Source organism: Apteryx rowi, unplaced genomic scaffold (assembly GCF_003343035.1).
Source record: "Apteryx rowi isolate R43461 unplaced genomic scaffold, aptRow1 scaffold_89, whole genome shotgun sequence".
NCBI lineage: Eukaryota > Metazoa > Chordata > Aves > Apterygiformes > Apterygidae > Apteryx > Apteryx rowi.
Genome location: NW_020451193.1, coordinates 1,328,674 through 1,356,000, shown reverse-complemented (window position 1 = coordinate 1,356,000; position 27,327 = coordinate 1,328,674). Strand labels below are relative to the sequence as shown.

At 35.4% G+C, this 27,327-nt stretch overlaps 1 protein-coding gene across 1 annotated transcript in view; it reads left to right on the top strand.

Moving 5' to 3' along the window:
- Window positions 1-9,514: 9,514 nt before the first annotated feature.
- PDE1A (phosphodiesterase 1A) overlaps window positions 9,515-27,327 on the top strand; it is a 73,469-nt gene continuing 55,656 nt past the window's right edge. Inside the window, exon 1 of the mRNA XM_026090980.1 lies at window positions 9,515-9,570. Within this exon, the coding sequence (XP_025946765.1) occupies window positions 9,515-9,570 (56 nt within the window). The remainder of the gene's footprint in view (window positions 9,571-27,327) is intronic.

The following is a 27,327-nucleotide window of genomic DNA, read 5'->3' as shown; positions in this document are numbered from 1 at the left end:
AATAATTTTTAAAATATACATCCATAAAATGCTTGTGTATCTATTTGTATTGAAAGAGGGAATATTGACATACCCAGACAGCAGAATGCTGGTGCTGTGCAGACAGTTTTTTCCATTTTCAGTGTTAACGTTCCATATCTCTGAGAATTTCAGTCTGAGAAACAGTTAAGGAGAGCCTACATCTGGTTATTCATTTATTCACTGTTTTTTTGATAAAAGAAAATGTTACAAATTTAGGAGCAGTATTGGTTTGACAACATTTGTTAACAATAAGATAGCATAAAGGTTACAGTTTGCCTTTTTATCCATATTGACAAATGCCATTGCTTTCACTTAATTAATGAGGTGTGCCCACAAGGTTTTTTTGTTACAATTTCTCAACCTTTGGCTTCTTGTTGAGTGGTGGGACAGCACCTAGGATTTGCTTGTTCATAGCTCTCTCTAAAAGCTGTTAGGAATCTTACCTGGGGAGGAGAACACTGTAAAGGATTTAAAATCACAATCACTGTGATTTTTAGTGAGTAACATTGAAAATTAAGGCCCTCGTGTATAAAGTTACTTGTGTATGTGTATCGTTTTATTTGGGGATATAGTGAGAGGGTACTGCACTTTTATGAGTGATTTAGATAAGGACTAGGACTGAGCAAAGGAGGTTTGGAAACTTAATCTGCAAAGGAAATGGCAAGCAAAAAAGTCTTTCTGTAAAGATCTTATGGCATACCATAAGGTGCTTTTGTGCTGTAGCTGTGTGCTTTTCAGCCTGTGGTCTGTATGCTCTGCTTCTCAGGGGTCTGCAAAAAGTAACTAAGAAAACCCACTTGATGTCTCTACTGGAAAAATATTAGGGGGGAAACCAACCGGGAAAAGTTGACAATCATTGCTTAGCTTGACCAAAAGCAACTGAATGGATAGGGAAATTTGTGGTGAAATAAAGACCCTTTTTATACATATCAGAATAGGTGACCTCAGCTGTCTCTTCTGACATTCAAATCTATGAAGTTTAAACATGTCAGTAGTCCATAGACTTAAATGGGCCAGCCATGACCTTAAAGTCACACACATGCTTGAATAGCCGATTGAAGGCTTAATTCTGTCTTTTGAYGGCTGATAACTGATCCAGTTTATACACCAGAAGAAACAGCTATCATTTCAGTTGTACAATTGGTAATCAAACACTGGGACTTCCCTATCAAGCAACATGCATCTCTCACATAACAGGAAAAAAGTGTATTTAGGATCTGGACAGACTGAATTAGAAGAAACAATGCAAGGGGCATCTGCTTATAAATATTTCATCTGTACCTCCTTAGGCATATGGGGGGACTTCTGACGGTTTCTGGAAGCTGCTTCTTCCACTAGTGGCTTCCTAGGCCTTCACCACAGCCTGTGGGTGGAGTTTCCCCCATGTGCCCAGCAGATGACCATTGTGTACAAGCACCCATCACAGGAGCTGTTCTTAATTAAGCTCACTATATCATAGTTTAGGTTCAAAAACTTTTCAAGATGGTAGTGAAATAAAAATACATATTTCAGTTAGGTTCTGTGGAGTTTTTTTATAGAAGGAGAAAAGATTAGATGGCAGTAAATTCTGGAGCTGGTTCAGAAGAAAAGAGTTAAATAATCAGAATTTCTTCATTATTGTCTTTGTTTGAATGGGGTTCCTGTCTTTGTCATGTAAATACTAAATGCAAGTAAATGTTTTAAAAAGTATGTCTTGAGAATGCTTCTGAGGTTAGTAGTAAAGAATTGTACGTAAGTACACGGGAAATACCATCTGTTCATTCTCTGATGTAGAGGTGTTTGTCTGGCCTGACAGCAAACAGGCTCTTTCTTTCCCAGAAGTTTTGTAATATTACATGTGGCCTCTGTTCCAGTAGCTTTCAAAGCAATTTTATTTCTTCATAAAAAAAGTGCTTCTTACATTATGGAAGCAAATCTTGGCATTGATTCATCTCTGAATATCTAGAAAGTAACCCAATATTTAGCAACCTATTTAAGTACTTAATAAATAAAAGACAGTAACAGTGCTTTAGTGCTGTTTGTGAGGAAGCAGTAGAATTGGTGATGAGRATTAAACAATTGTGAACTAGAGACAAATTTAGAAAGCAAGATGAAACAAGATTAAAATATCCTTCATTTAATGATGCTGAAGTATTTATCTCATCCTGTGCAAGAGCTTTGAAAAAATCATACAATTATTTTCATGTGGCTTGGAGAAAAATGAAACATTAAGCATTATTATTGTATTTTTGATCATACAATTTATAAAATGATTTGCATACAAAAAAAATAGGTCCTGTTATCCTTGCTCATTTTACTAGCATAAAAGCTCACTTTGGTAACAAGTAACAGCACTGAGTTACATGATTAAATGTTAGTTGGAAACAAGGATGGTCTCTAGCCTCTAGCTGTATATGCACAAATGAGTGAGCTTTCATGAATGTGATTTGAATTTTATGATGCTGGAGAATTATCTCAACMGATTTAAATCTGTTGAGGACTGAAGTACCACCTATGAACATTCTGAACGTGATGCAACTCAAAATCAGTACTTTTTCTCCAGACTTTAATTATGGTTCCTGGCACTCTAGAGTTTTCTCTAATTTAAGAATTTAGGAAAGGTAATAAGGATAATTTTCTTATAGAGAAAGATTGACTTCCTCATAGATTTTTGACAGATTGATGATGGTTATATGTGGTTTACCTGTTTTATTTTTCAACGTTATAAATATAAAAATATATTATAGATTCTGGTGGGATTATGGCCATGTACATTTGATAGTTGTCAAATTCCTTTGCATTGAATTATTAACTTGTTCTGCTAGGACTACTTGAGCTACTGTGTTTTGAAAATTAGGCAGAACATTAATGAGCAAAGTCAAATTAAAATGACTTTTTAAATTTTTTTGTTTGCAAGTTGATGCACTTTCTATATACATTGATCCTTGAATTCATTGCTAGGAAGCTGCATTAAATAACTCATTTTTTAGATGAAGTGGATATTATATTCAAAAATATTACTTAAAATTTCAACATTTTGTCTCAAATTTTCRTAATTAATATTAGTATTTTCATCTCTTCAGTGAATAAGTTAGTTACCTGCAAATATTACAGCTCCACTGTATTGCAGCAGTTACAATATACTGTTTTTTGTCTTTTGCCTATATTATTCAGTAAAGAAAGAAAAGATATAATTTATGTAACTTTACGACATAATGCAAAGTTTGAATTTTACAAGGAAATATGGCATTTTAAGTTAGCTTATGGTTCATATTCACCCATATGGTAAGTTCCTTTTAGCCTAGGGATGAAACTTGGTCTGACCTTGCAGCTAATCCTGCTTTGAGCAGGTGGTTGGAAGGAAGTCCCTTCCAGCCTGTTTCCTGCTCCTACATACTTTATTGAGAGCTGAGAAGCACTTGTAAAGGCACTGTAATAGACAGAACGATGCCAGAAAGTGCTTCTACACATTTCTGAGTTAGCAGGAGACGGACTTAAATTTGTTGCAAAATATGGACTTAAAAATAGGGGGAGAAGTATAACTGAAGTGATCTTGCAATTATGTTGATGTCTGCAACTGCTTAACCCTGTCCAGGTCTCTAATAGTGAATTCTAAAACAAAGCAAAGTTAGGCTTTATAACCACTTTTGCTGTCGTAAAATATTCTCTGAGTTTTGATGATGCTGTCTTTCAAGTGCACCAACTACAACTGGACCAAATTAGTGACTTACTAGTTCAAGTTCTGATGCCCTGTGACTGTTAAAAGAAACTAGAAGAAAAAACTTTCATACAAAAGCTTTGCCCTCCTTTTCCACTTATCCTTTCAATTTCTGAAGACTTCAGAATCAGGAGGATTTAAGTCAATGAACTATCTTGTAGAAGACTGTGAGAAGGTCCTATTATGTAGAACAAAAGGAATAGAGGACATCTCTCTCAGGCACAGGAGGAACTAGCATGTTTGCTGGGTTTTACATGTAATCAGTGCATATCAGAGAAATATAACAGTCTAGTTTTAAGTTTGCAGGCTCATATGATCTTCCAACTCAAACCTGAAAGACTGCAACTACTCTGGATGCAACTACTGATATTCAAGAGAATGAAGGAGGTTTGGCACAATCAGCTCCTCTGAAACTACTTTTTTAATTGAAGGGTGTATGACCATGTTAGGCAAAATAGAGCTAGTTTATCAGAGAGTATGGCAAAAATGTAATTTAAAAACTAGAAAGCAAACATCAGGACTAGAACTCGCAGGAAGCATTTTGAGCTTCATTTAAAAGTTAGGTTTGGGCAACATTTAATGAACAGATACTTTTCAGTAGTCATTGCACTGTCTTGAGGCTACAGTTTTGGGCAACGTACCTCACTCCCTGTGAGTTTTTCAACCTACAGGAGGAACACATGGCAAAGAGTGGCAAATAGTAAGCCTGTGAGCAATGAGAGTTGTGTACTGTTTCCCATGACCCCTGACATCTGTCTTCTCATGTTCCTCAGTATCCCTATTTGTAGAACAGAGATAAAAATTTGGTGTATAAGTCTCAACTTGTTTATAAAGTGCCATGGTATCCTTGGATAGAAAGCACTATGAAAATATAATCTATCCTACCAAATATAACCACACATTACCAGCTGCTTCCACTTCATTCCTTAACATTTTGGCACAACTCATTTCTATGCAAATAAACTGTCTTTACAAAAACAAAGAAATAAGTTAACTCACAAGAAATCAGTTAAGTACATCATCATGCTGATAGAAATTCATCCAACTCTTTGGTAAACAGATTTCTACATACTTCACTCCAGGTTAGTTTCCAAACAAGATGTCTTGGTATTCAAACACTTTTAATAGAATTGTTTTTGGAAGATTTCCAACAATAAAAAGGGAAATAGATTAGGAAAGCTTAGATAACAAGTATTAAATATATGTGATATAGGAAGTCTTAACCGGATATTTGTTACAAAATGTAAAGAGCCACATATTGCTACATTTATATGAATTACTTTTTTGCTCAAGATAATATAGAAACAAAGTAAATATAAAACGTGTAAATTCTGAGGAGCTAGCAAAAGCTTTTTCTTTAACCAGTGGTAGGATTCTGCTAAATTTTTAGTAGAATTTTAATTGAGGTGTGGCTAACTTGAAGCTGTTTTTTAGGTTTTATTGACAATAGAGCAACCCTTTCCAGGATACCATTGTTAGGGTCATGGCAGAGGAGAAGAATATGCAGGTTATAAAAGAAGATCAAACATTTCATTGCTGATTCTGTAGGGTCTTTTACTTGTTATTCTGAATGATGAGACATGTTGTGACAAACTGACCACAGATTTCTTCTGATAATATTTCTTTCAAACCATCTCATGATTGATAACTTTCTTTTTTTTTTATGAGTGATTTCCACAAAATGATTATTTTCACATAACATATGTTTCTATGTGAGCATGTGGGTTTTTTCCTTTTTTTGGTGGGGGAAGCATCTTTTAAATCAAAACCTATTTTTGATTTTGGAACATTCAAAAATCAGATTTGACAGATTCTCCGTAAATTTCTGGGCCCTTTCTAAAAGTGCTAAGTAACATAAAACCACCATATTTTTATCAAAACAAATGTGTAYGTTTATTCTCTGTTATTCACAAAAATACTTTTTAAAGGTAAAAGATGCACAAAGCAAGATGTGCACAAAGCACATTTACATCTTTTTATTTCCAAATCACTGGGTCAGATTCATAGTTTGATGGCATGAGCTGTCCTTGCTGAAAGGGATAAAAGTGACAGGATGAAGTTATAAGTTATACTTGAAAGTTCATATTAAGACACAATTTTAAACTATTGGCATCTGGATTTCATGTATTTCCTGACTTAAGGAAGACTACACCAGTTAGATAAATGTTATGTGGTATAAAGATGAGAAAGAGGAAAATTTCCCTTGCACTGAACATCCTACAACAGTAGGGTTTCTTCTCTTGTCCCCGACATCATTTTTTGAATTTCACCTTCCTGTGAAGAAAGTCGTCTAGCTGGGGAACGTGCAGGGCACGGGTGTTCCCTGACCTGGCCTGTTCCCTCCTGGAAGGGAAGTCCACTGTCAGGGCTCACAAGACTTCAGCACTTGTAGGCCTTTACAACTGCCCTGTTCCCTTGTACACTGAATTGAACTGCTCTCTAGATAAGCCAATAGATTCAATCACAGTAAATTAATAAACGCATGTCGCAACCGAAAAAGTGGCAGTGCAGTTAACTATGAATTAAACAATGGCAGTTGCTCCTATATCAGGAAATAGCAGGATGAGACTGTGATCTTTTCAGGTTTCAAGTTCAGGGAGCTGGGGAATTTTATACGATTTTATTATTATCATACTTTTCTGCTAATGTATTTTTTTTTCTTTCGTTTGCTTCTATTTTCTTTGTAGCTGACATTTTGGACTAAACTTCAGTATAGTATAATAAAATGAATATGGAATACTGATGTCCCACCTTACATGAAGAGGGATGGAATCCTATTATGTTGTTTTGGGCTTTTGAACATAGAGAACTCTGAATTATTTTGTACAACTGAAACTGTGGTCTAACAGCTGACAAATAATATTCGATCAAAGGAAATACATTCGGAGAGACATTGCTACTGAGAAACTTTTTCGGAGGTCTCTGAATGACTAAGAAGCCTTTATGTAATTATTGAGAGTTTGGTGCTAAGACAGAATAACAAGTGAAGAAAAAATATCCTGTTAACCTTTAGCTCTGCTCTTCCTTTCAGCTGACATTCTGGGAGATACAACTCATAAGTTATGCAGCGAAAACATATGGTTCAGCACTGTTTCTTATGTTTAGACAAAACATAGTCTTTTTTGAAATCAGTTGACTATAGGAATTAATAGCCAAATTTAGATAAAACCATTGGCTTGGAGTAACTTTAGAATCTCTTAAAATTAGTATTATAGGGCACTTGGGTTTCTGGGAAGGTTTTATTTTGGTCTGTTATGACGTGATATGGTATGCTGTGCAATTCTGTAGCAAAATAGCTGGCACTATTAGAAAAGTACAGATTAGTAGTATTTTCCATTGTTCACAAATGAGGCTTTCTCATTTATTGAATAGTATTTCTTTCCTTTGGAAAACTGTAAATATTATAATTATAGATTTGCAACAATAGATTTGCAATTCAAGTCTTCTCAGAAGAAGGATACTAAAAGTTTATGTATAAGGATATTGTGTACAGTAGCCATGAAATAGATTGTGTATGAAAATAGGAAGATGTGTTTATTTGAATAACTTTTATATGACTTTTTAGGAATAAATTTATTTTATGTAGCAATAGTAGTGCCATAGACCAGAAACACAGTCAAATACCTTTTAGCAGCTGGAAGCTCTTTACAAGAGCATCAGGTGGTTGCCTCTCACTTTTTACGGTGTTAAGCAAATAGTGGTAAAAAGCCAGAACTGTTGTCTTCTTGAATAAGAATCTGAAAAACAGAATAACGTCTCAATCTAACCATATGAAGCTACTAAATTAAATACTTGAAAACATACAACAGAAGTTTTTCATAGTTTGAACAGTCATTTTCTAGTTTGTAATATATAAAATGGCATTGTATTGACACGTTGATCTCTTTAAAAGAAAAAAGAGTACTAAAAGTTTTTATATAAGGATATTGTGTACAGTAGCCATGAATCCATTCCCACCTGTATGCTTGTATTCATAGATTACTAATGATATTCAGAAATTCATGAAATTAGAAAGTTGTATGTATTATTGATGTTTCTTTTAAGGTGCATCCTTTTAAGGTGAAAACAGTTGTACATGATCATGGCAAATATCACCGAGACTGCTGAGATGTCTATAGCTATTTCTGTCTACAGACAGAAAGTGCCCAGGGAAGTTATATTTGACTGGTTTAAAAAATTCCTCTCAGCGCCCTGTATTATAAAGTATGGTGCATAAATTATACCCTGTTAATTTTTATGTAAATGAAATAAATAAGAAGAGCTAAGACATGTAACTCCTATCAGATGAAATTCTTTTTGAAATTCCTATGGTCCTAGGTAGAGTGAGAATGGGTAAGCTACAGATTCAGTAATTACGCATTTAGACTATTACAGTYGCTGCTTGTGAGCCACTGATTCCTCCTTTCTCCAACTTACAAGTGTTAGCTTGACATGAAAATATATGGGCTACTCTAATGTCCAGTATCCATCTTATTCAAAAATATTCTTGTTTTGTAAGATAAATAAAAGTGTTGTATCTCACATACAATCATAGAGCCTAAAAAGTGTTTCTGAATATGATAAACTATATTAAAAAAAATTTTTTTTAAACATGGCAAAGTGGTAAGCTATTTCTCAAGGCACTATTATTTTCTGTGGCCTTTTATTATTAGCTTGTTACTGAAAATCTTCCTTAAGATAAGCATAGCTTTTAAACAAGTTTGTCTCTTAGTTCCTTTCCCATCCACACATAAAAGTATCTGGATGGGATTTGAAGGGATTTGAAGGTCAAATGAGCAGATACCTTTAGAAGTACAGGTGAGAGTCTGGATTCTGGTTCAGTATGTGGTGAACAACTGTTCATGCGGGTCCTATCTTTTGGTGGTAGATACAGTCTCACAGAACTGGCTGAGAAAAAAATCTTGGCCTGTCTCAGCCCAAGGAAGTGCATCCCCTGTCCTCAGGTACGAGGGGTTAAGGAGAGTGACAGAGGAGATTTAATACGAGGAGACAGGGAAGGGGGTGAGGGAGACCCTTGCCTGGGAACACTCACCTGTGTCCTAGGTGATCGGGGCGGTCACGCCTCCGAACTGGTAAGCTGGGTTAGCAGCGCGGAGGTCATACTAGGACTATGGTGCGTGGTCTTGAAGGAGAACAAGAAAAATTTACCGTGCATTAGATCAGATGGTTTTTATTCCCATTTACATAATGGCCAGTACATTATTTGCCCAGGAGGGGAGGCTGATTTAGTCTATGGCCCTTTAATATCGTGTTGGTGGTATAAAAAGATTTTGGTATAGGAAAGAATCAGGTTTCCTAGGTATGTTATTCAGGCTTCACAGTGGACTGAGAAGTGAGGTAAAACCTGGGCACAGTAGCATACGATGAGGCCTCTTTCATTAAACCAGGTTATAATCAGTCACAAGAGGTGAAAAATCATGTGTCATGCAGAACAAGGGGAAATTTGGTTTCTCTCATCTCAGAAGACTGCAGTATGTATGCGGTCTYGCTTGCTCGCTCGCTCTTTTTTTCTCTTCTCCTCACAACACATGTACCAGACCGGGCTTTTTATGTCATACTGCAGTAGCACCATCCCACACACTCTCTGTCTCTGAAGAAATGTAACCCTTTTCCCGTTTATCTTGAAGTAGTTTTCAGTGATTTGTGAACTGAATATCTTCTGTCTGAAGGAGCGTCTATCTGCCTAACCTGTAAAGAAATGACAGCCTAGGCTTGAATCAGTCGCTAAAATATAGGCATCTAGTGCCATTTGAGACACTTAAGGGTAACCGAGACATCCACACAGGGCTGGCAGATATGACCCAGGACCTGCAGGATACCTGCGCTCTTCTGGAGCAGCAGCTGGGGACCAGGTGAGATACTCCAGGGCATCTCAAATGGCGCTAGATGCCTATATTACATAAATGATTTGAGCCTCCTCTTTCTGGGCATAATGTATATTTGCTGTATAAGATGACTAATCAGAAATTACATTCCTGTTTTTGTTTCTGTTTTGTTTGAGGCCAAGTTGTACAAATCTGTAATTACAGTCTCCCTCTTGATGCTAATGGAACTGCTTATACACGTAATTGCTTGCTGTTGTGGGTAAAATTTACATGACTGAGCTCTCCAGTTTTGGCTATGCAGCAGCTGTTCTGGAAGTGAACTTTGCTAAATGACAGACCATTCAAAACCTGACTGGCTCACAATATTAAAGGAGCAAAGCAACACAATTTGTAGAGCTAATAACTGAAAATGAACATGTATATGTACACAGAAGGATTTGCACTTTAAGGCTTGTAAAATCTTCTGTCAATTCTGTTAGGATACAATTTGTGAAAGAAGCAATAAAGCACTAGATGATATAGCATCTCTCTCTGAGACCAGATTTATGTTTTGTGTGCCAGAACAATATTAAGCAAATCCTCTTCTTCCTGCTAAAAAAGCTAGTCAGTCTGCAGCTCTCGAGAATTTTCTGTTCCAGTGATAAACATTACTTTGAAAACTTTTCCATGCACCTGGGTGCTGACCAAAGACAACAAATAACAGAACAGGAAACCATAATTCAGTTCTTTACTATATAGAAAGCTTTGCAGATGACCTAAGCAGTTACATTATTTATATGCATTGGTTTTTTAAAGAGGTTGATATGGTTTTTTGGCTGATGAAAATGGAAAATCTGTCTCTTCTGGTGTATTCTGTGTACATTTAATTGTTTTTTAACCCTCTCCATAGTCACATGCCTCTATTGCTTTTCCTTCTGAGAGCAAGACAGAAAAACAGGCATGATGCATTTCCATCAAGGTGCCTTTCAAACATATAAAGGTTGCAGGGCAGATTGACCACACAGTTTAAAATGCTAAACACTTAGAGAAAAAGCAGTACAACAGGGACCTTTTTGTTATTACTTAAACCTTTCCTTACTTGAGATGAGTATTGAGATGGGCAGTTGTGGCACATTATAGTTTTATTATGAATGCTGCTTATTTTTTTCATTTCCATATCTAAGGCTGATTATCCATCTTAATGTTCAAGTCTGATTCAAGATTTTCCTAACAACAGCAATTTTAACATGATACCAGAGTTGAAACTTGTGCCAAACCTCAAACCTGAAGACAGGCTGGATTGCTCTGTAGATTGGCTCTTTTCCTTTGACCTAGCTTGAGAAAGCATACGAGCAGCAAAGCTTCTTCTGGCACTGCTCGTTGGGTCATGGGAAGAAGCCAATTATTCCAGCACGTCAGGTATATGCAGTTCCTTGAAAGGGTTTCTTCTACAGTGATGTGTAGAAATACATCTCAGAGAAAAGAGATGAAAAGTAAATTGTTCATTGACAGTTGCAGTAGTTTTCCTTAATTCTTCTGCTTGGACAGATCCCAGACATTTTCACCTACATAAACTTCTCCAGCTGATACTAATGGACAGCTGTCTCTATTGATAGGCAGTTAAAAGCTCAAGGGAACTTTTGCTATTATGCCAGTTAGGATTCTTTAAGTAATTTAATACAGCTTTTCTTTCTGACATTTGTAGATGCTTTCAGATGATGTGTATGTCTCTCTAGAGACAAAGAACTGAAGCTGAAATTTCCTATCATTCTGTCAAAAATGACTGAAAAAACCAAGAGCAAAAATCTACACTCTGCTTTCAGGAACTTTTTAAACTTCTGCACAGTAGATACACTATGCTTCAGTTCTCCAGAATCTTTACCTTTTTTTAATCCATCCTATAAGCCTATCTTGACAATTTGTCATATGAACATAAAGAACAAGACAATTTTCTTTGAATATGTTGGTATTATGTTGGGTAAAACCTCCTTAAAAATGTAATTGATATTTATTGCAGTTCCTGGCAGAAAGTRTAGAATACACAGATCCAAGTCCATTGGGGTTAGTGGAAAGAGCTCCATGAACATAAATAGTCTTTAAATCAAGTATTTCTGCACAAGATAAATTTCCCACTGTTCTGGAGAGAGGAAATTTAGTGTCCAATCTAGCTAGCTCCATAGAGTCAATTGGATCAGTAGATTTGATCTTGAATCCATTGATGTTAAGTGGATAATTTTTCCTCTTTGCCCTAGTGGAGTGTCCTAGTGTCCAAGAGGAGCTGGCTTGGGTACTATAGTCAGAATGTGTATATTTATGTGCAAATAGTTCTTATTAGGTGATTTCAGCTTTAAGTGTAGAATTTAGCACCTTTTACTGAGCTGACAACACTTCCATAGAGATTTAAAATGATGTTGTTAGTAATTTATTAATTAGTTACAAGAGGAATTTTAATTTTACTGAAAGGAACATGAATGGAAACTTAATAGGTTCATTTATTTCTCTTACTGATTTTTATATAAATAATTTTTTTGCTTCTTCTCCATTCCTGCTTCACCACCTTCTCCTCACTGAAAAAATACAGTCAGTTTCCTTAAATAAAATATATATACAGGAAAAAAATACAGAATTGTGAATTAATATGCTTATTTTTACAGCTGGCCAACCTCTGTATTCTGTTCCAGTGTCCTAGTCTCAGTGGTTGTGATCAAACTGGATTATAAAATCATCAAGACAAGGAACTAGGACAAATCTATTGTTTGTTGTTGGGTTGCTGAGAGCGCCCCTGATAAAGTAGGTATTCTGGAACTGGCTGGTATATAATTACATTGGCTAAATAGAGAAGGTCTAGTATTCTTACTAGTTTAGATGAGTGGAACAGTCCTTATTAGAAGACCTGGTGTCTGAGGCATGTGAAAATCAACCACTGAAGACATAAAGCTGCTGTGACATTCAGAAAAATGCAAAGTGACTGCAAAATGCTTCCACTGTTCTGTGCCCTACCAAAAAGACTTTTCTTGACAAAATACAGGCTTGTTTTTCAAAAGAAATTGCTAATTATTCAAAACCCAAACCTTTTCTAATGCTGTATCATTTTCAGTGAAATTCTGGTTGAGAAAAAGATCCAGACTTATGGTCTACTTGATAAACTCTAGGCTATTAAGAAGTAAATATTTTGTGTTCTTTCTGGAACATATTGAAATGTCTGAGGAAGGTTTTATGCTTTTGTTTACTATTTTAAGTGATATGAATGCCTATAGCTTTAAATATAAATGTTAAATATTATGTCAAATCTGAATGTAAAAGACAACATGTGATTTTAGGAAAGAACCACTATAACATATTGGTTTACTGTGATTATTACAAGATGGGACATTCTCATTTTAAGTTTTGGAATGCTGGCTAAATCTAGCAGCTAAATCACAAAAACAGTCCAGTTCTATATGAGGTCACTGATAAATGATCTGGCAGATCACATGGTTATACCATCTGATCCAACAGTAGATAAAAGGCAGGGACATTTTTTTATTAATAGTGGAAATGAACTAACATGAATCCATCTTACAACAGTGTTTATATTTTTAATAATTATCAGCAGCTAGTTATATGCAATGACAAGTCCATTAAATAGAGATTCTATAGGCATCATGAATAGGATTATCATGATATATTTATCTTAGTTTCCTTTTAAAACTCAAAATCTCTAAAAGGTCTGAAAAAGCTCTAAATGGACTTTTATGGTGTTTCTATTATCCTATTTATAACAGAAAAGTTTCCATGTTCATTCACTGATGTAGGTCTGCAAAATACTGTTTAAAGATTTTTCTGGTTAAATAAGATTTATGAGACAATATGTTTTGGAAAAGTGCCACAGTTTTACAAACGTGGGATAGGGAAGTGCTGACAAGATTCAGAAAAGCAACTCAAAAACTGCATTATTCATTGCAAGAAAACATTGAAGCAAATCTGAAGAAAAGGTAATTATAATTTCCAAAGCAGCTATAGGCCTTACAAATATCAAATTTACAGTGTTACGAGGGATGCTACAGAAAAACTCAGTGATTTTAAGTGGCAAGTAGCATTTATTCCGGCACCATGAGAGAAAGGAAAATTTAGATTGCTTTATAAGACACCTAAAATTGGTAGTTTAAGACCCAATTTTTAAACCTTCTGCAAGTAAAAGTCCAGTGGAGGTAAATGGAAAGTACGTAGTGGGTTTGAAAAATCAAATAATTTTTTCATTAAGGATGACTTGTTTTCCTCTTAATATCTTGTATGCCCTTACAAAATTGATCAGCCATGTACCCAAATTTGGAGCTTGGAAGAGGCTACATGGCTGAAACACTCTCTGCATTGCAACTGAAACCAACCATCCCAATCAGTAAGAGTCTTGTATGTAGTACAAATAGTGGAGAGGAAAGGAAAGGTCATTACATTGGTCTCAACAAAAGTTAGTGCTAAGTCATGAGTTCCAATAATGCGGACATGTAAACATGGCAGTGGTATAAGGCAGGTTGGTACTTGTGTTTTATGAGAAATGCTTGTGCAATGAATCTTCCTTCTGTGTGTGGGAGAGCTGTTCCCTCTCTCAGGTTCCAGCGTTCACCTTGCTGACACAGAAGTCACTTAACTTAGCTGTCTGCTCTTTGGTTCTGCTGGACACCAGTGTAACTCTGCTCTTCTCTGGGTATTTTCAAAGGATTCTCTCTTGAATTCTTTGCGAGCTAGTCCTGTAATGAAAAGAAGAATATACTGCAGGATTTACTATCTCAAACCTACGCAATTTAAAATTTTTTCATTCATGGTACTGAAACGTTGCAGGGGAGCATTGCAAATGAATGAAGTGAATTTGAAGGACAAACTGTGCTTCACTGCTGACAGCATTAAAATATTTTTCATTAACTGTTTATTAATCCATATATGATTATTATATGTGTAAGGTATTTCTTATCTGTCTTTATAATGGAAATTGTTCAATGGTTTTGTACTGAAACTGTTAATATATGCTGTACTGAAGTAAATTCAGTGCTGGTAGTCTAGACTTAGAAAATATTGATTTTGTTTCTTCATGCCATTACACCTAAAAGGATCAGAAAATACTTGTCCAAGTGTAAACTGCTACAACCCTGTTGTGGTCCATGAAGTTCATGCCAACTAAAATTCTTACCTGTGATTGCTAATAATATTACTGATATCAGTGCTATATTGTAGAGTGATGAAGATGTAGGAAACAATTGCCTTAAGTCCTAGAAAAGATATTGTGTTTCATATTCATTTGCTTTGCATCAGTTCAATATTGAAAATAAATACCTGTGTTGTCGTTAGAACAGGACTCACAAGAATCATCCATAGGAAGCTGCCTTGCCTAATGACTCTTGATATTTAGTTCCACGTACTTACTTTCATATTATTTTAGATCAACACATTTGAAAAAATTGGATCAAATAATATATCTAAACTTAGACTGTAGTTATATAATGTGTGAGCTATAGATAGTGTGATATGGTTATGTATAGTATATTTTGTGGATGAATGGGATAGTAGTGGAAAGTAAGGGAAAATGCTCTGTTAATGCTGTTACTGCAGTTCACCTCTTTGGTATGTTTGTTTGAGTGTAAGAAGCTGAGTGGCAAGAAAATAAACAAGAAACAAAATAATGGAAAGGACCAGGCTCAGCTGGAGTAAAAGTGTCAAGGGAACGGAAGTAAAGCAAGGCCTAGAGGTTTGTCTGGGGCAAAGTTTGTCTTTCACGTGCCTGGACCCAAGATTAGGGGCAATACTAAATAATTTAAGCATAATGTGACTAGAAAGTGAAAGTGGACAGATGGCATTAATGAGCTTTGACAGGAATAAATAGAGAAGGGAAGTTACTTTGTCCAGGGGAGGCAGCTTAGGATGAATGGGAAGAACAATGGCTAAGCAAGGGGGAAAGATACAGGCTTCATTGCTTTAGTCTTTGCAGGCATTTTGCTGCCTCTTTGAGCTGAACTGAATAAACAAAACTTTTGTTTAAAAAATCTGAATCACTTTACCTGCAGCTGTCACAGGCTTCTGAAAGAAAAGGGTTTGTAGGTACAAAACACAGTTAGGCCTCTGAAGTTAATGTAATTAATGAAATGGAATTGCAGCCCAGATTTTCAGTCCCAAAATGATAGGATAGTCTGGTCCTAGCCAGAGGTGGTAAGTCAGAGGGGTAAAACTCACAAATTGCCCTCACAAAGGAATTATTACCATGATTATGTTGTATTTTGTCAGATTTTGGGGCTCACATGAAGTTATGATCAAATATGTAACTATATGTCAAACCATTCTGCCTGTGAGTGGAATTAGTTAATTCCTCCTACTGCAAAAATAATTGACATCCATGTCAGACAACTAGATAATATAAATGAGATCATAGAAGTTTAGTAAATTTTTATGTAATTTCTGGAATGATGTTTGTGGTAGAGGTGCAAAGATCTCTTTTCAGAGTATATCAAAATGTAGCAGTATAGCTCTGGTTGAGTCAACTGCTCCAACTCTGTTATCACAAAATAACTAGATCTTGTTCTGATTAATCCTCTACCAGAGTTGTTATTGCAGTTTCATCAGAACAATTTTGAAAAGGTTTATTTCTTTGTATAGTAAGTGTATCTTACTCCATTGCTTTGTGTTTGTTCATTTAACGTTGCTCCTATTTGAACTTTGGTAAGTGTATTCCAGAGAACAGTCTGAGATTAACTATTCTGGATTAAATATAAACTAAATGCATCTGGCATGACCTGAGAATAATAAACATAGTGAATGAAAAGCTTAAGCAGGTTTTTATGTACCAGTACCTTTTGAAAACCAGAGCAGAAAGCAAGTATCTTATGGCAAAACCCACTTTAAATTACTCCCTGGATTAAATTCACATTCAATCTGATTCACAATAATACAAATGCCTTTCTTTAATACCTGATCTAGTATCTACAGAAGGAAAATTATTACACTGATTTTACTACATTTGTTTTTCATGTAAAATATATTAATACATATCCAACAGAGGACTATTAGCAGCATTTTAAGACACGTGTTGATCTATGCAAAGTTAGAATTGCATTCACAATAGACAACAAATTTGGAAGATAATAAAGAATTAAGATTAATAGATAAAGGTACAAAATATTTATAGGTTGTTTATTCTCCCAACAGTTATGCTAAGAATCATATCTTTTTCTTTTGGGTACACATATGTCTGATTTTTTTGTAACCATTAGCTATTCCTGCATATCTCACTTTAATTTTTCACTTTATTGAGCCTTTTGCAAATTTCTTCATGAAAAAATTTTATACATGTTTTTGCTCGTTTAACTGCTGTGTTAAATGTCAGTGTCTCTACTCTGGCTCATTCACATTTCCATTCATATTCCTTGGCTGTCAATGATGCAAGAGGGCTTTTGCCCGAGTTTCTTCCATCCTCTTGGTTAATCAATGAGGGATTTCAACACAGGATTCTTAAAAAGAAAGAGAATCCCTCTTTTAATAACTGTTGCATTTGCCTTAAGTGTTAAAAGCTAGATTTAGGTCTCTTCATTGCTTGCTTTGGTCCCCCAGCCTCAAGGCCAGTGCATATTTTTCTATGCCAATGTGTATTTTGTTTATTTAAACATGGGGAATAGCTCCAACAACAGTGGCACTACAGAGTTGTTAATAAGCTGGGACTAAGTTTCCAGCTCTATATCCGCTTTCCAGCTGGGTATTCTGCAATCCTTTTGCTTTTCCRTAAATGTTTTCAGGTGCATCCTTGCTGTGCAAAGAAATGTGGCTTTTCTTTCTCTTTTTCTTTGTGTGTTTGTGCTCACACAGAATGAAAATCTCTGGCCAATGTTAACACTGAAATCTCTCGCACATCTTCCCAAATTGTATCCTTGAACCCCTGAGTCAACTTACAAATCACTTAGAGTCCACAATTCCCTTTAATGTTCTTTACAGTAAAATTTCTAGTCAACAATAATCACAAAATATGGCATTAAAAAAACAAAGCCCACAGAAATATTGAGTTGAGATAGATACAAAATGGTTTAGAAGACACACTGCCTAGTATGGTCAAATAAATTGTTATTGAACATTGCAGGAGAGAGAGCCAACCAGGGTACTGTCTGTGGTATTCAATCCATATAAGCACATTGAAGTCTTCAGCAGTTACAGTCATTTGTTGACCTAAGAAAGAATGGTGGCCTCCCAAAAAGGTGATATCCCTCTGATTCGCTGTCATTTTAAGATCATCTTTCCAGAGTGAAATCGCACTCTAATGTGACTGTTCTCACCCCCTAATATTAGTAATAAGATCTTAAGTAGAGACTTCCCATCACAATGATGATAATCCATCAGAGTGTAAACATTAGTCTCATTAAAGTTGAGCTCTTACATGATTTGCTTGATCAAGGTATGTGTGCAAAATCACCTTCACCAGAATTGTTGTGCTTTTTAGCATTATACTTAGTTTTTCTTTCACCATTATCTGCTGAAGAATGTCCTGCATTGAATATGTGGGACAGAGTATGCAGATAATTGCTAACAGGCAACTGAACGTTTTCAAGGCATTTTCTGATTTGTGTTCCTTTTGTAAAATGTAACTCCTGCATACTTTTCTCTGGTATTTCTCTATGGTCCTTATTTGGGTAAGCGCTAATTGCTTATGTGTCCATCCCTTGATCAAGGTCTGGACTGATTACTACAGTATTAAAGCTGGCTTGTTGTTTTTGGGCAAACTATTGTCCTATTTCTCTGAATGACGTTATTTTAGATCAAAGTGAATAATTTGATTTCAATAGTGACTGCAGTAAAAAATATGCCTGCCATAGGAGAGATTGAAAAGCAATGGAAAACAAAAAGTGTATTGTTTGCGAATATGACAGGTAAATCGCAATATGTAGTTACACTTTATAAATCTAACAAACCTCTCTGTTTTTATTTTGATTTCAAATCATGTGTGTTATTTATTTTACACACAGGCTTTTCCTAAATCCTTAGTAAATGTATAAACAAACATTATCGTATAACACAGAATCAAGAACTTTACGAGTTTTCTATTCCAAAATTCAAACATAGCTAGGATCTTACTTAGCAGAAATGTCATGGTTTTGCAGAGAGACTGAAGAATAGTGATTCATTCAATAGAGCTATAAAAAATGAAGCATAATTTAGCAATTATGTTAGTCATGACCATAAGGAAGCTGAACTTTTCGGGTTGGATTTCAAGTCCCTAGAGGGGTACATTTAGAGAAGTTGTACTAACATCACGTTGAAGAATTCAGTTTTTAATTTCTGACTCCTGGAAAGGCACATGAATTACAAACAATATTTTATGTTATTAAAAGCTGTTTTTGAAAATTTCTTATAAACCAACCCCTACCTAGAAGCCCAACAGTTTTCATCTGAAAGCTCTTTCTCATGTAGTATTTGTCTATATAACAAACAGAATATTTCTAAACAATTTCACAAGTAATTAAATATAGCTAGATGAATTTAGTTACTTGGTTCATTTTGAAATCAGCGTAGGACTTCTTTAGAAAGTAATAGAGCAGTGCATCATTTAACAACCAAAAACAATGGTCATTGTGTTGTATAGAAAGCCTGATAATTACTTTTAGTGTCTTTTGCCGTGAGAGCACAAGAGGTGCTTTATAAGGCACATCTGTGTGCATTGCCTTCRGAAGGGATCCTGGATCTGATTCTTTAGTTAGCAGCACCAGTTGTACAATGATGTAGCTCCTTTGAACGGAGTGATGATTAGCTGAGGAACATTCAAACTCGTTTTCTTTTGTAGGAAATATGACACAGTTTGAAAAATTCTACTGCTAACCATTCAGGCTGAGAGACAGCTTTTGTGTTCTTTTTTCTTTCACCTGGAGATATGGAGAAGTTAAGTAAAATGTTGTATGCTGCAAAAATGCTGTTGATGAGCCAGTATAATTTCTATCTTAGTTTCTGAGTACTGTCATTATCAGCTTGAGCATTAGGTTCTGAATTTTCAGTCTATTCTACTTACAATAAGTATATAGCATATAAAACCAGACAAAGTACAGTCAGCTACACATACAATGAGGAACAAAAGTTTAAAATAATATCTTCAAGGTGAATTGCAGTCTGTGTTTGCTAAATTTTGTCAGTTTAAACAAAACATAAGACAAAAATAACACTTTTGATGATAGCTTCTGGACTACACCTTCTGAGGTATGCTCCATTACAAACATGGAACATCAACAAATTGGAAGCTATAAAAATATTGTCATTTTTTATTTGAATAGGCTGATAATCAAGTTGATTTAATGCCATGTTTTCAAATCAGCCAAGACAATGTGAACAGCCATTGCAGTTAGGTCTCATCAGGAGAGATGAGTTAAAGCAGTTCATTGGAAGTGTAAGAAAGAAGACCCAAACTCAGCAAAGTCCTGAGTTCAGTAGAGAAAAATCTAGGCAGTTATATGGTAGGGATAGTGACCTCTACTGTCCTCCAGATTAGAGCCAGCCTGCAGTTTGCTACTCTCTGCATAATGCTCTGACAAGCTATTCATCTGTTTTTATTATGTATGGATGGAGAGGAGTGGAAGGAATAAAGGTGATTCTGTTACAGGCAGCATAAGTTAAGGCAGAGGGAAGAGCAACAACTAAGGAATAGCTTTAATCCGCTTTTACCTTCCCAGACCTACAAAGCCCGAACCCTATATGCCATGGGGCTGGAGCACTTCACTGGCTGTTAAAAATGTCAGCTGTGTTCCAGGCATTGAATGTTCCCTTCTGTCTTGACTACAAATGTTTTTTATTTGGTTTGCTGCAATGCCTGTCACAATTGTTTACAGAGCCAAAACCAATATGCATATACGCCATACACTATATGCTAGATAATGGTGTAACCTGTGATATTGTGCAAGAGTAAGTGTTTCAGCATCATTCTTCCTGAAGAATTCCGGGGCTTGTTTCTGTTTGCTTCTATCCATCTGAAGTTGTCAAAGATGGAGTTATTCAAGCATAGATACTGAATTTCAGTTTCACACCTGACCTTAATTCAAATTTAATTTCTCATATAGACAAATCCTAGATCTTACTTACATGTGTAAGTAAGAAAGGTAATGTTACACTTCATCCTATTTATGGCCATTCTTAAAGAACATAGGGGAAATTTTGTTCACATGATTCTTTCCTCCTTTAAACATTTATACATCTCTCAAGATTGTTTAATCTTTTCTAAGGTTCTACTTTTCATTACCAAGATCTACTTTTAAGTACTTTGATTTGGCAATTCTTCAGGAGAACATTTATTTTTAACATTTTAAAATGCCAGAAGTTAGTTTCACACATAACAGAGTGCTGGATTCTAGCATCTCCTACTTTTTTCTTTTTTCTCCCTTTTAACTGCAGTTTTGCAATTTTAAATAAAAGCCCTATTCATGTTTTTAGGTTGTGATATATTTTACATGTTCTATATCCTTTCTTCAGMTTTACTGAGATGGTAACAATTTTATAGCAAAATTGTGCTGTAATTATTACAGACATTTTGTTAAAGCATTTATGTCTTGTTCTTTCTTTTGAATGAAAAAAATCTTTCATTGTAAATACATTTATTGTAGTTGTTAATTATTCAGTAAAAAAAGACCTCTGAATTAAGGTGGTGGTATTTTTTCTAGGATGTATGCCAACCGAGGCAACTCTTCATTTTAATACTTTATTCAATAGTCCATGATAGTTCATAATACAACTATTTGTATTTTTTCACATTTCACAATTTTGTCCCAGCAAATAGAGATCTGTGATTTGTTCTTCCAGTCCCATTACACACTTTAAAAATAGAATTAGAAGAAAATGGACTCTATGAATCCCATCTGTAAGGCATGATTAACGTATATATTAGAAGTATACCTTTTCTATTCTGGTGCTTCAAGTGTTTAGGCTTAATTTCAATAGGAATGTAGGACTTGTTCTAAACCTAGTAACAAGTTAGAGCTTGGACTGAATTAGGTTTATGTTTGTGGTAAAGGCATGGTTGTATGTATTGGTCCTGTTAGTCCAGCTCAGCCAACTATCCTTGATGCATCTCATAGCATAACTGCACCTATGCATGGCCCCTAATCTAGTTCTGTCAAAAGAGTTCAGTAAAAATCCTGCCTGCTTTAAAAAAACATGTTCAAGGTAAATCACATTGTTTTGACAGTGTCAGGTTAGAGAGCTGTTATTACGCATGCAGTTGTGTTGTCAGATGTGGAGGGCAGTAATTTGTAGAAAGCCTGGGATGGGACAGGGCAGAGAGAGCTAGCTGAGGCACCATGTCTGACCATGTTCTTTGGTTGCTGACTGATGAATATGAGAGACTGCCATATCAAAAAAATTTGCATTCTGTAAGTTATTTTTATGTAGGTCTGTATATAATCTCTGTTGACTGTTAATATAAAATCAGTAAGTTGTATGTATGTTGAGAAAAATGAAAAGGAAGACAGGGCCTACCAAGCAACTGAACTGTACCACATGTCGTGCTATGTCCAGTCTAAAAGGACTTCCTGTCTCATCGCATGCTGTTTTCAAAGGACAAGTGTCAAAATTCTTCAACCGAGATCTTCCGATCCCAAGGAACAAAAGAGATATTCCGCACGTTGGTTCAGCATGGGTGTACCATCCCCTCTATGCCAGTGACTTTAGGTTGGATGAAAGGAGACTGCAGATAGAATAAAAGAAAGAATAATGAGAGATCCATTTCTGCACCCTTATAATTATATGGTAATAAATTGAGAAGATAGCACTACATGAGAAGATGTTATCTCATCCATGAGTTTCAAGACTAACTAAAGCAAAATGTAGTTTCTGGCAGTACTAGGCAGCAGAGGGAACATCAGTGTTCAGAGCCAGGGAGAGACAAATATTCTCCGACCAACCGCTCAGTGTACCCAATTGCTGCTGTGAGAGGCTCTGTGCACTGGGTTGTGTGATGAGATCAAAAATCTAGTGCATCAAGATCACGCTGAAAGGAGTCTGGGTCATGTGAAGGAGAGAGGAATTGTGGCGCAAGCCTGTCCTTTGCAGAAATGCCTTCTAGCAGGAATGCTTTTAAAATAACAGACATCTATTCAATGACTCCATGACCATCTCAGGGTCAAAAACACATCATGACCCTGATTGCAAGTGTGCGAGAGGCAGTTGCCATGACGAGGTATTGTGAGGTAGGACCAAGAGGGTTCAGCTGGAGCACAGACACTGAGAGGGGACCTAACTGCTCTTCTCCGGGAACTGCCACTGGTACTTAGGTTTGCGTACACATTTCTTGTAAGAATATAGAGCCAACACTCGAATGTGATGGGAGGGACATCACCGTGAGGTAATCTGTTCGGAAATATCCTTCTTCTGCCATAAAGTTATTCTAAAAAAGAGTGTTTGTGACTGCTTTGCAAGATATAGAGGCTTAACTTTTGCCTCTTCACAACTTCTTTGATCAATGTGTTCAAAGCTGCTGCTTGCAACAGAAATAGAGCTTTTAAAACGACCATGGAGAATAAGGTATATGTGCCTTTTTTTGTGTGTTTATCACATTAGCTTCTGCAGATAAGACTTACTGAAAGTATTCCATCATCTTCAAGAATGATTTTTGACAGCTGATGATTTTATATTTGATTTTCCAGCTTGTTGGGAGTGAATTTATCTAGATTATAATGAACACTTTGAGACATACAGACTGTTCAAGCATTTGGCAACTTCAAGATTAAATAGCTTTATCTAGCACTCTATATAACATATATACAGTGCAGGGGAACCTTATAGATCAAATGTCAATCTTCAAAATTCACATTTAAAAATGTTCAGAAACATAAATATTCAGCAAAAGTGATTAGAAGGATAATTTGCAATTTACAAATTGGTCCTATAAATTTTGCATTATTTGCCTTTGATTTCATGGAATTATTATGAAATGGGAATATGGCAACTGAGATGATAGAAAAAGTCATAGAGTTTTAGGATAAGGAAAGACTAGATTTAACAGAAGACAGGAGTGAAGTATAGAATATTCAGATCTGTCTCACTAACTAGACACGAGATGTTGAGAAGACCGTGAAAAGATGCAGATAAAAAGACTCTTTTGCTTTAATCCTATTTAATGCAAATTTAAAAATGCAATTATTAATACTGTGGATAAGACCTGTGACTTTTACAAACTGAACTCCATTCAAAACAGTTCAAGGGACAGCAAAAGCAGGGGTGTCAGTGTTGTTTACATCTTATGGGGTATTATTATATATCAGCATCCATGAATGGGATGGAAATAGAACTGATGTTAATTTGTAAAACAAACTATAAACCCTGTAAAAGTTGCTGAGCTGATATTTCTGTCAGTGATGCTCCATGATGCTTAGGCCTGCTGAAGTGATTCCTACGATCATTTAGATTTCTAGGTTGATTTTTTCTTCTATAAGTTATTTGACAAACTGAAGACCATTACTGACAGTATGGTGTCTCAGTAATGCTTGATCTTTAACTGCATCTGAAATGCAGTGGAGTTATAAATCAGGAATGTAAGAATTCATCCTCCTTTCTTAAGTTGCCAGTGGGAGGGTCCTGTTTCTCATATGTTCCCTCAAAACTAATGAAAGTAGGCTGGTTAGGAAAGTTCCTGCTCTGCTAATGGAACGTATGGTTGCTGGTTCAATCAAATCTTCAATGCACGACTTGTTTGAGTTTGGGAAGTTCTTCTACGAGAACTCAGCAGTCATGTTTCATTGTGGGTTTTTTTTTTTTTTTTTTTTAATTTTGTACTTGTAGAGTATCCAGATGACTGGAGAGATGCAACTGGATAAAACATCCAAACATATATTCATACTAAGAAATGGGAAGTTTGGGGTTTTTTTTCATTAAGCTTCAACCTGGAAAGCAATTAAACAGAGGAACCAAATTAGCATTGTTTATACAGGTGATTCCTTGGCAGAAGTGAGAGAAGCGTCTGAAAGAAACTCAAAGCTTGACTGGAAAAGGTTTCATTACATGGCTTGTGTTGCACAGAGAAAGTTGTGACAAATTTACATGCACAAGAATTTATTAGTGGGGTCTGTATCTGATGGCATACATCAACTCTAATGGTGAAAGTTTTTTGTGGGGAAGAATGAATAACTGGGAGAGAGAGGAAGGACAGCAGGGAAGAACAGCAGCAACAGGCTCCCAGATGAGCTTCCTGGGGCATCTCTCCAGTGCAGCAGCTGGTGATGATGAAGATGATGGTGAAAGGTTACAGAGCTGCAAATAGCAGGTCTTTAACATCACTGAGGCTAAGACGCTAAGGCATCTCAGGCACTATGCAACATCTTTAGTCAGGTATGTTGAGAATTATGCTAAAATTCAAGAATGTTTTAGAGAGCTTGGCTCAATTTATGGTTTCAGGTGGAAATCATGTAAGACGTGGTTTTGTGTGGTTTGAGCACAGTGCTAAAGAAAACTTAGGAGCTTTAACTAAATTTTGATTAAGTCTTTATAAATAAACTTGAACCTGATACTAAATGAGACCCAAGGATAATATTTACATGGTATTACTGAGCTAAGTGCCATGAAAACTTACAAGATAGGTGAGGTAAAATGAAAGAAACCTAATAAAAAATCCCTGTCTGAAGGAAAAACAGTTCCTCTTGCATAACTATAATCAGTATTTAAATAGCCAAGGCAATTCTATCACCATGAAAATGTGAAGTTTTACCATGAACAAAATTTCAGTGTGTGCTATATAGCTGCAGAACTTGTATTTTAATTTTTCAGTATGGGATTGAAGTTTTAGTATATCAAAATGTTGGCTGCATTAACAGCATATTCAATATTTATTTTCTAATGACTGAATCATAATTACAGATCAGACTGTACCACTCATAGCGCTTAAAATAATCATGAAATAAATGTGATTCTTGAAACCCTTAGCAACCACAAGGCTTCCTGTGCATATGCTCAGACACAGGAGTAACTGAGAAGTAATTTTATAAAACACATTTGCTGCACTTAAAGTGTGATATATCTTTCTTGCATTTCGCAGTATCAGAATTTACTGAGAGGTAGCAACTCTAATTAGAAGAAATATTAGGTAACCACATTTAAAAGTGTATTTTTAAGGCTCAAGGGAAGTGGAATCTGACTCAGACGTCAAGGTCTGAGTCAGAAGTCCTCGGTTCTAATCCTAGTCTCCATTGACATGTTGACCTTGCCTTGATTGACAAAATGTCACTGTAACAGTATATGTTTTTACCTACCATAATTTAAAAAACCTTGAAGTGCTGGTTAAGCATTCTGAAGCCATGTTAGATGGTGACTTAGTAACTGCATGTGGGAGTGGGGGAACAGGAGTGACTGTTCAAAGGGATCACTCCTGAATCTTTATTAAAATATTCTGGATTTTTCTCTGAAATCTCTCATCCATTTATATGATTAGGTCCAGACTTTCATATCCATGCAATACAACTGTTACAAATATATCTATGGTTTTCATTTTGTCAAAGTCAATATTTTTCTTCCATCTTACAGAAAACACAAAAAAGGGAATTATATTCTTGTCATCACAGTAAAAGATTTCTAGTAATCCTTATATTATTACGATTTGTGACTTGAAAAAGTGAGAGCATGGGATTTGTGCATTTTTTTTGTTTTTATTATAATCCATTTTTTACTTCTCATCTATGTTATTTTTAAGCATTTTGACAAACACATTTATGTTTCTAGCTATGGATTTATTTCATACATCCATCTTCTTCATAGAAAAATATAAAATTCAAATGATAGTGAGTCACAAATAGCAAGAATCACTACATGTAGTATAATTGTTTTCCAATTTTCCAATTTTAATTCTAGATAATTTTAGAGGAAAATTTCCCACTTCCCCAGAGTTACTTAAAACTTATGGTGTTTAAACTGTAAGTAACCATATTGTCAGCACAGTTACTCTCCTCCTTCTTACTTTGAATTTCAGATTACAGATTATCTGATTTTTAGTTTGTGAGGTTCACTTGGAAGGTCAAATCACTTGTATAATCACGCTTATGATTATCCACTTAATTTTTTCATTCAATATTAAATTATCTCAAAAAACATGAAATTATTGCTTACAGGAAAACAATGATTTGTTCTGTCTTTACTCTTTTTAACGCATTGTCAGTATTTGCTTATCTTTTCAGGAGATTAATACGTTTGGCACACAGCTAGGATTTTTCTCAATTATTTCATGGGAATGTAACAACATGCAACTTACAATTGGAGTTGATTTAACCAACACAGGTCATTTTAAAAGTGGCATTATGATTATTAAATATTAATATGAATAACTCTTTCTATGTAATTAGCATTAGTGTGTGTTTATTATTTTTAAATAATTAATTATTTGTTCATTCCCTGTCCTTCCAATGACTTCCATTAATTTAAAACTATAAGAGGAAACAGGTTTGTTTACAGTTTACTTGTTACAGTTTATTTCACTTCTTCAATATGATCTGTTGCAGAAGCCAGCTTTTATTTTTTATTTTATTATTCTTTTTTTTTGCTAGTACATTTCCAGAACAGTTCTAAGTCTAAACGTGTAAGTTAGAAAGCTATTTCTTTGCGGTGGGGAGAATCAGATGGCAGATACAGGTCACTGAGAAGGCAGACACAGAGGTTTTCTGTCAAGTTCAGAATACACTAAGACTATATTTCTGTCTTTTGATTCTTGAAGACTGTCAGGTTGAACCTTTAGCTCTCATTTATTCACTGTGATCACTGATAATTTTCCCTTGGAAAAAGGAAGAGGCAGTCTGTAAAACTTCTGAAATTGAAATTGTCCAACTCATTTGCATCTCTACTTTA